This window comes from Neomonachus schauinslandi, unplaced genomic scaffold, assembly GCF_002201575.2.
Source record: "Neomonachus schauinslandi unplaced genomic scaffold, ASM220157v2 HiC_scaffold_319, whole genome shotgun sequence".
In the NCBI taxonomy this organism is placed as follows: domain Eukaryota; kingdom Metazoa; phylum Chordata; class Mammalia; order Carnivora; family Phocidae; genus Neomonachus; species Neomonachus schauinslandi.
In genome coordinates this window covers 1-10,131 of record NW_025409018.1, presented here as the reverse complement: position 1 = coordinate 10,131, position 10,131 = coordinate 1, and the positions used below count along the sequence as shown (strand labels likewise).

The 10,131-nt window shown below is 50.7% G+C and overlaps 1 protein-coding gene across 1 annotated transcript; it reads right to left on the bottom strand.

The window, feature by feature from the left end:
• Positions 1-251: 251 nt before the first annotated feature.
• On the bottom strand, positions 252-699 carry LOC110569629 (60S acidic ribosomal protein P2). Its single transcript, XM_021677533.2, has one exon. It carries the CDS (start codon positions 644-646, stop codon positions 299-301), a length of 348 nt encoding a protein of 115 aa, XP_021533208.1. The 5' UTR covers positions 647-699; the 3' UTR covers positions 252-298.
• Positions 700-10,131: the final 9,432 nt, after the last annotated feature.

The following is a 10,131-nucleotide window of genomic DNA, read 5'->3' as shown; positions in this document are numbered from 1 at the left end:
CTCAGGCAACCCTGTTTTGGCGGAGTTGCCCTGCGCCCCTGTGGCGGGGGATGGGCTCAGTGGGAATCAGTCTTTGGGGCTTTTGTTCTCTGGCGCCTTTCCCTGGTGGCTTTCTGCGTCTCTTCCGCAAGTCAGAGCAGAAGAGACCATTTCTAACCCTCTGCCTCAGAGCAGAGAGACCTCAGTCTGTTCTTCAGTGAGCTCTCAAGGCCACACTGTCTCCGTTTCTGTTTTTTTTTTTTTTTTTTAGATACATAAAAAGGGTTTTATTTGCCAGCAGGTGGGGGTGAGCAGGAACCTAATCGAACAAGCCGAATCCCATGTCATCGTCCGACTCCTCCGACTCCTCCTTCTTCTCGTCTTTCTTTTCCTCTGCAGCAGCGGGGGCAGCGCCAGCAGCAGGAGCTGCAGACCCTGGGGCGGCAGACACAGCGACAGCCCCACCAGCAGGCACGCTGGCCAGCTTGCCAATACCCTGGGCAATGACATCTTCGATGTTTTTTCCGTTCAGCTCACTGATGACCCTGTTGAGCCGGTCGTCATCTGCCTCGATGCCCACGCTGTCCAGGATCTTCTTGATGTCCTTGGCGCTGGGGGAGGCATTGCCCCCGAGGGCGGCCAGCAGGTAGGAGGCGACGTAGCGCATCTCGGCGGCGGAGAAGCCTCACGCGTGCGACCTCGGCGGCGTCAGGGACGGAAAGCTCCGTTTCTGTTTGTGCTGCTATAAACTGCAGCATCCTGGGTTGTGTGCCCCTTCGCAGCACTCCCAGTCCTGCCTCCAGGTCGGGGCACGTCTCTGCTTCTAAAACCGCCAGCTGCTCCCAATTTGCGCGCGCGTGACTCCGCCGCTTGGGGTTTCCACCCCACTGTTCACCAGCGCAACCCCAGCGCACTGGGTTTCCGTCTCAGAGGCTGCAGTTGGCGTGCGCGTGACTTGCTCTGGTTTCTGTCTGGGGGGCCTGCGGTTCACGTGCGCACGACCCCGCTGGTCTGGTTTTCCACCCTGGGGGCTGCCCTAAAGTTCTTTCCCAATGCTACCGGTCTGCGAGTCTGTGCCCTGTCCGCAGCGCGCGAGGCTGTCACTCACCGGCGGTGTAGGATCCCCACATCCAGGCACCCTGCCGCCTCCGTTTATCCTCTGATATCTGCCCGCAGGATCACGGCTCTCCGCTTCATACCTCAAAAGTAACTGCCTGCGATATTCTGTTTGTAGAGATCCAGATCTTCTTACATCTCAGGCTGGTTTCGTGGGTGCTCAAAGTGGTCTGGTATATATCCAGCTCAATTCAGGGGACCAGTTGAAATAGGGTCCCCTACTCCTCCACCATCTTTCCCCCCTGCTCAACTAATCTTTGAAAAATCAGGATAGAATATCCAATGGAAAAAAATGACAATCTCGTCAACAAATGGTGTTGGGAAAATTGGATAGCCACATGCAGAAGAATGAAACTGGACCATTTCTTTATACCATACACAAAAATAGACTAAAAATGGTTGAAAGACTTCAATGTGGGACAGGAATCCATCAAAATCCTTGAGGAGAACACAGGCAGCAACCTCTTCAACCTTGGCCACAGCAACTTCTTGCTAGACACGTCTCCAAAGGCAAGGGAAACAAAAGCAAAAATGAACTTTTGGGACTTCATCAAGATAAAAAGCTTTTGCACAGCAAAGGAAACAGTCAACAAACCAAAAGACAACTGACAAAATAGGAGAAGATATTTGCAAATGACATATCAGATAAAGGGCTAGTATCTAAAATCTATAAAGGATTTTTCAAACTCAACACCCAAAGAACAAATAATCCAATCAGGAAATGGACAGAAGACATGAACAGACATTTCTCCAAAGAAAACATCCAAATGGCCAACAGACACACGAAAAAGTGCTCAACATCACTTGGCATCAGGGAAATACAAATCAAAACCACAATGAGATACCACCTTACACCAGTCAGAATGGCAAAAATTAACAAAACAAGAAACAAATGTTGACGAGAATTTGGAGAATGTTTGCATATTTCAGTTTTAAAGTCTCCAAGACTCCCCCTCTTCAAATTATACATTCTCCCATGATTTCGCCTAGTCCTTTGAGTTAGGTCCATTTGAAATTCATTTTGGAGTAACGACTGAATTGGGTCCTAGTCCCGCTGCCCACCCCTTTTCCTCTGGGCCTCACAGGAGGAACAAAGCTGCAGAACCACAAAGATGAAGACACCCCCTGGCTTCCTTGAATTACTGGGTGAAAGCCTGCAGCGGGGTACTTCCTTCCCAGTGGTGTGGGGGGGTACGCTCCAGCAACCCAACCTGACGTCAGCCAAGGTCTGCACTGGGCCCCAGTGCCACCCCCTTGCACTCTGGTTAATAGAGGGCAGGAATAACAGGGAAGGGGGCGACATGGGAAAGAAGTGCTAGGGGTGGGAGAGGAGAGGCCACATTCATGGGCAAGGGAGAGGGAGGACCCAGTACTGTGCAGGCAGGGGCGTGTTGGAAGAGGAAGTGAAGTGGGGACTGCTGCCTGACGTCAGTGAGGGGACAGAGTAGTCTGCAATTGAGGTGGGGGATGGAGGAAGTGTTGGGGGTGGGGCTAGGGCCAGCAGGGGGAGAATCAGCAATGGATGGGCAGAGTGGAGACGTGGAGGAGGTGGTGGGTAAGAAAGGTGTCAGCTGGGGTGGTGTGGAGGGTTGGGGAGTAGAGGGTTGGAGAAGAAGAGGCTTAGCCCAGAGCAAGGGCAGCTTCCTTTAAGACCTGAGCTTGCCCAAGCTGATCTCTCTGGCCTTCGGTGGGTGGGGCAGGAACCAGGTTGTACTACTGGGGACAAGACGATTCTCTCAAACCTCCTAGTAGGTAAAAGGGCATTCTAGACTGGCAGTGCCTCTCACCACCACCCTAACCATTCCAAACATCAGTCATCCCTTCACTCCCTCCAAGCTGTGTGTGAGGCTGAGATAAATGAAGGATTTGAAAAGACACTGTAACCATTAAAAGGCTCCTGGTTGCACAGGCCTGCCATGCTCCTGTTGGAGGACAGCATGGGCATGTATAAAAGGAAACCAAGCAGGAGTTAAGATTGTGGAGGAGTAAGGGGCCCTAATTTCATCTGGTCCCTGAAATTCAGTTAGATATCAAATCATTCTGAACATCTGTGAAATCAGCCAGAGATCTGATAAAAGAATTGCTGCAATCCTACAAATAGAAAAATGACCACTCAGGGCTCATGGATAGCTCAGATGGTTAAGCTCAGGTCATGATCCTGGAGTCCTGGATCAAGTCCCACATCGGGCTCCCTGCTCATCAGGGAGTCCGCTTCTCCCTCTGACCCTCCCCCCTCACGCTCTCTCTCTCTCTCATTCTCTCTCTCTCAAATAAAATCTTGAAAAGAAAAGAAAAGCGACCACTTTTTGCACAGTAGGAGGTGCAGAGAAGTAAATCCCAGGTAATATGTTGGAAGATCAACTACTGAGAGAGTGAGCCTCTAGAAGTGGGGTAATGGAAATTGTTATAAGCAGTGGAGCACTAAATCAGAACCTTTAGAAGTCTGCATGACAGATCCTCAGGTGGTGAAGTGGGAGGGAACCCCAGATAGGAGAACATGGTCCTAGAATCCCAGGGTCACAAAAAGAAAGAGGGTGCCACAGTGTGGTACAGTCCCCAACTGTTGGAGAGGAAAAGCTGGCTGAAAACAGTAAGTTCAGGGCTTGGATTATGGATTAGTATTGCCATAGACCAAAAATCATTGCACAGTTCGGTATATTATCCAAGCAAAGGACCAAAGAGAGAGAGACCTTAGATTTGGCTCTGGCACTACTTGGCCCCAAATACTAATTCTAAGGAATGACTGGATTAGGGACAAAAGACTGTTGCATGATACCCAAAGAATACAGAAGCAGGCAATGCCGTGGGAAACACCACAGTGAAGGTAATAGCATGGTTCTAGCAAAAACCTAACCCACAACCCTACAATGTGCCTAGTCCCTGAAACAAAAAACCCTGAGTTTCACCCGAGACTTTACGCTCAACTCAGACCTCAGGGCAGGTCTCCACACAACCATCGATTGACTACTACTATGTCCCAGAAATGAACGATAACCCAAACCCTGGCTGTGAAATTTTTTATTCTCAAACATGAGTTCTGGAGGGGCAAAACAATTCAGTCACCTGACTGAAACCGGACACTGTAGTCAGGAACACGGGGAAAGCATGCCCCTTACAATCAAGGGATGAACTGGAGAACATGCTTCTAGCGAAATACCTGAAACTCAGCCCCACTAGGAGCATGCCCCTGAGGCCAAAACTGAATACTGAACCACACCCTAATGCTATCCTTCCACTCAGCCCTCAGGATAAGATGGCCTCTATGTTGGCTAAATGAACCTAATAAAAAATACATACAAATTTCGGCTTTTCACCACAATCGTGGTCGACAGCCACATCCCAGGGGTTGCAAATCACCCGGTTTCCTTCTTGGTTCTTGCCTGATTAGCCTGGCACTGCCCAGGTATCCACAATCAATCTGACGCATACAAATAGGGTTTGGGCCTGATCAGGGCCACACCCAGGGACAGGGTAGGGTTATAGTCCTGAAGACGCCAGGAACAAAAGTTCGATGGCAAGGCAGAGTCCTAACTCTTTCATTTTTGATGTACTGTTCAACAATTCATTACTTGTGTGCAACACCCACTGCTCATTACTTCACGTGCCCTCCTTAATACCCATGACCTAGTTAACCCACCCACCTCGTTTCTGAAACCATCAGTTTGTTTCCCAGAGTCCAGACTTTCTCATGGTTACTCTCCATCTCTGAATTCTTCCCATTCAGGTTTCCCTCCCTTCCCCTGTGGTCCTTGGCGCTATTCCTTAAGTTCCACATATGAGTGAAAGCTTTCAATAACTGTTTCTCTGCTTGATTTCTGTCACTTAGCATAATCCTGTCCAGTTCCATCCCTGTTGATGCAAATTGTAGGTATTCTTCCTTTCTGGCGGTGGAGTAATGTTCCATTGTATATAGGAACAACATATTCTTTATCCATTGATCTGTTGAAGGACATCTCAGCTCCTTCTACAGATAATTATCATACACATTGCTGCTATGAACATTGTGGTGCAGGTGCACCTTATTTGCACTATGTCAAAAACACAGAATTCAAGTTTGAACTAACATTTGGTTTCACGAAGATAGAAGCATTGACAAATGTATGTGTAGAAGCATAAGGAAAGGGGCATATAATAAAGCTATACTAAACAACACTGTAGAGAAGCTGAATTTCACCTAACGTCTCCTTCCCTGCATATTGAGCTTTGTCAAATTGAGGTAGAAAGAATAAGGCAAGTACCATAGGCTTAACTAGGCGACACAAGACTGTGTAGAATGCAACATACACTGACATCTTGTTTCATGCAGACAGAAGTGATTACAAGTATATATGTGCAAGCAGGAGAGTGCCACAAGCATAACTCTGAGAAACAATACTGTAGAGAAACAGTGTTTCACAGAAAAGCATTTTCAAAGGCGAGTCTGAAAACATGAGAAAAGTACCATATATACTTAACTCTGAGATACAAGTCTGCTTCGGCTGTGTCTTTCAACGAACGTCTTGTTTCAGGAAGAGAGACGCGTTTTCAAATGTATGAGTGGAAGCGTGAGCAAAGTGCCCTATAGGTAACTCCAAGAAATAACACGGTAGGTGAACCGTCTTCCCAATAACATCTGTATGGAAGATAGAAGCCTTTCGAACAATTGCGTGTCCAAAGCCTAAGGAAAGTACAACATGCACAGAAGAACTCCAAGAAAAAAAACCCCGCGGGGAACCCGACTTTCCACTAGCACCTTCTTTCGTGAAGACAGGGGCACTTTCTGAAGTGTGTGTCGAAATATAAGGGAAGCGCCATAGGCTGAACTCTGAGAAACCAGTGTGCGGAGAGGGCAACTACCGACACACTTCCCCCCACGCGCGCCACCCCCCACCCCTCGCCCTCCCCGCCCCCACCCAGTAAGATAGAAAGGATCCCAAAGGTGCGAGTGGAAGCACGAGGAAAGTGCCATAGACTAAAACAAGAAACCACCATGCCAGGCGGAGAGACTCCTACTGCCAATTCCCAGACGGGAACCCTATCCCTAGCCGTGACTGTGCAAGTTCTTGTGCGTGAACCCTAGTTCTGAGGGAGCAGGCGATTTGAGTCCCCTGACGGATGCCAGATTAGAGAAACCATGCCACTTGATCCCCCAGATGTTGCTGGAGAAGATGATGCTAGTGAAACGCCCCATTTCTAGCAACACTTGGAGAGTCCCCCTGAGGCCGAACGCCAAGCCGGCCCCTCACGCTAATGCTGGCCGTCCCCTCAGCCCTCAGGCTAGGACTCTGTACTGCCATCGAACTGGCCCCTAACATCTTCAGGACTTTAACCCTAACCCTGGCCCTGGATGTGGCCCTGACCAGACCCAAACCCTAGCTGGGAGGATCCAGTGGATTTGTGGACACCTGGGCAGTGCCAGGCTGATCAGGCGAGAACAAATTCAGAAAGCCGGCGACTTGCAACCGCTGGGATGGGCATGAAGACCATTACTGTAGTGAAAAGCCGAAACCCCAGGGACACTAGGAGCGTCTCCCTAAGGCCAAACCGGAAGCTAGAGACTCACCCTAAGGCCAGGCCTCAACTCTGCCCTCCAGGCAATTCTACGCACCACCGTCGGATAGGTGCCGACACTCTCCTAGATTCTTACCCTCGCCGTAGGCATTGCTCTGGCCCTACCTGGGCCCCAGTGCTTAATCCTGAGGAACAAGGGTCTGGGGACCCAAGACTGTCGCAGGACAAAAGCCCCAAAGAAACAGAACCACGCCATGCAACGGGCAACCACTGGCACCACAGTGAAGCTACTAACACACTTCTAGCAAAACCGTGACCATCCTACATAACGCCCTAAACTGCTTCCTCCCAGGGAGAGGTGGATGGTAGCTAAAGCACGGTTTCTCTACAGTATTGTTTATTCGAATTAGAACGCTAGTGATTAAATTTCCATGCAAAAGTGGGGCTGCAGTGCTAGCTTCATGAAACAAGTGGGGAGTCGTGTTCTACCTTCTGCCAGGGCCTGAGTCTCACTCAGAAAATGCTTTCGGACTCACGTGCAGTGCTCTCACGCATTCCGAGAGCAAAAGGCTTCCACCATCAAGAACATCTATTTTAGCTGAAGCACGGATTCTCACCAGAGTTGTTCCTACGAGTTAGGGGGTTCCGTAAGGATTGCACGCACACACGGGGCAATGGTACTAGCATCATAAACATGATGTGAGTTGAGAGCTGCCTTCTGTACCGGCCTATTTCTCTCTTGATTTTCCCTATGGAAACCGTCCCCAGGTTTGCACCCACGGTACACCGGAAACTGCTTCCTCCCACACAGAGGTCGACGGTAGCTAAAGCACCGTTTCTGTACACTGTTCTTTCTTCGATTGAGAACACTAGCAATTAGACTTCCATGCAAAAGTGGGGCCGTACGGCTAGCTTGATGAACCGAGTACGAGTCGTGTGCTGCCTTCTGCAGAGGCCTGAGGCTCATTCGGAAGGAGGTTTGGGACTCCCTTACACTGCTCTCAAAAACGCACCCAACAAAATGCTTCCACCCTCAGGAGCGGCTGTTTTAGCTGAAGCACGCATTCTCTACCGAGGTTTTCCTGCGAGTTAGGTGGCTGTCTTTAAGCCTACACGCACACCCGGGACAACGGTACTAGCCCCATAAGCATGATGGGAGTTGCGAGCTGCCTGCTGTGCGGCCTGTCTCTCCCTCGATTTTACGAAATGGAAGCCATCCCCAGGCTCTCACGCACAGTACACCCTCAACTGCTTCCTTCCACCGAGAGTTCAACGACAGCTAAAGCACGGTTTCTCTACAGTGTTGTTTCTTCGAATGAGCATGCTAGCGATTAGACTTCCATGCAAAAGTGGGCCCTCAGTGCTAGCTTGATGAACCAAGGCGGGGAGTTGTGTGCTGCCTTCTGCAGAGGTCTGAGGCTCCCTCGGATTTTGCTTTGCGACTCCCTTGCAGTGCTCTCACGCACGCACACACAATGCTTCCACCCGCAGGAGCAGCTGTTTTACCTGAAGCACGCATTCTCTACCGAGGTTTTCCTTCAAGAAAGGTGGCTGTCTTTAAGCCTGCATGCACACCCGGGGCAACGGTACTAGCCCCATAAGCATGATGGGAGTTGCGAGCTGCCTGCTGTGCGGTCTGTCTCTACACCGATTTTACGAAATGGAAGCCGTCCCCAGGCTCTCACCCACAGTCCACCCTCAACTGCTTCCTCCCACAGAGAGGTCGACAGTAGCCAAGGCACAGTTTCTCTACACTGTTGTTTCTCCGTGTTAGAACGCTAGCGATTAGACTTGCATGCAAAAGTGGGGCCGCAGTGCTAGCTTCATGAAACAAGTGGGGCGTCGTGGTCTGCCTTCTGCCAGGGCCTGAGCCTCACACGGAAAATGGTTTTGGACTCCCTTGCAGGACGCTCACGCATGCACACAGCCAAATGTGTCCCCCCTCAGGCATGGCTGTTTTAGCCGAAGCAGGAATTCGCCACAGAGTTGTTCCTTTGACTTAGGTGGTTGGCTTTAGGCCTGCAGGCACACACTGGGCAACCTTACTGGCCTCGTAAGCAAAAGGAGAGCTGACAGCTTCCTTCTGCACCGGCCTGTTTCTCCCTCGCTTTTACGTATGGAACCCTTCCCCCAGACTCTCACCCACAGTGCAGCGTAAGCTGCTTCCACCCACAAGCAGATCGCCGGTAGCTAAAGCACGGATTCTGTACACTGTTGTTTCTTCGCGATAGAACGCAAGCGATTAGACTTCCAGGCAAAAGTGGGGCCGCTGTGCTAGCTTGATGAACCAAGGCGGGGAGTCGTGTGCTGCCTTCTGCAGAGGCCTGAGTCTCCCTTGGATTTTGCTTTGGGACTCCCTTGCAGTGCTCTCACACATGCACACACAATGCTTCCACCCTCAGGAGCGGCTGTTTTAGCTGAAGCACGCATTCTCTACCGAGGTTTTACTTCGAGTTAGGTGGCTGTCTTTAAGCCTGCACACACACCCGGGGCAACAGTACTAGCCCCGTAAACATGATGGGAGTTGAGAGCTACCTGCTGTGCGGCCTGTCTCTCCATCGATTTTACAAAATGGAAGCCATCCCCAGGCTCTCACACACAGTACACCCTCAACCGCTCCCTTCCACAGAGAGTTCAACGGCAGCTAAAGCACGGTTTCTCTATAGGGTTGTTTCCTCGAGGGAGCATGCTAGCGATTAGACTTGCATGGAAAATTGGGGTCTCAGTACTAGCTTGATGAACCAAGACGGGGAGTCGTGTGCTGCCTTCTGCAGAGGCCAGAGGCTCCCTCGGATTTTGCTTTACGACTCCCTTGCAGTGCTCTCACGCACGCACACACAATGCTTCCACCCTCAGGAGCGGCTCTTTTAGCTGAAGCACGCATTCTCTACCGAGCTTTTCCTACGAGTTAGGTGGCTGTCTTTAAGGCTGCATGGACACCCGGGGCAACGGTTCTGCCCCATAAGCATGATGGGAGTTGAGAGCTGCCTTCTATACCGGGCTGTCTCCACCCTGATTTTACGAAATGGAAGCCGTCCCCAGGCTCTCACACACAGTACACCCTGAACTGCTTCTTCCACAGAGAGTTCAACGGCAGCTAAAGCACGGTTTCTCTACAGTGTTGTTTCTTCGAATGAGCATGCTAGCGATTAGACTTGCATGCAGAAGTGGGGCCTCAGTGCTAGCTTGATGAACCAAGGCGGGCAGTCATGTGCTGCCTTCTGCCGAGTCCGGAGGCTCCCTAGGATTTTGCTTTGCGACTCCCTTGCAGTGCTCTCACGCACGCACACACAATGCTTCCACCCTCAGGAGCGGCTGTTTTAGCTGAAGCACGCATTCTCTACCGAGGTTTTCCTTCGAGTTAGGTGGCTGTCTTTAAGCCTGCACGCACACCCGGGGCAACGGTACTAGCCCCATAAGCATGATGGGAGTTGCTAGTTGCCTGCTGTGCGGCCTGTCTCTACCCCGATTTTACGAAATGGAAGCCGTCCCCAGGCTCTCACCCACAGTCCACCCTCAACTGCTTCCTCCCACAGAGAGGTCGAC

Bases quoted from the DNA above. Each gene is read 5' to 3' on its own strand.
- LOC110569629 (XM_021677533.2), bottom strand. From the start codon at position 646: ATGCGCTACGTCGCCTCCTACCTGCTGGCCGCCCTCGGGGGCAATGCC.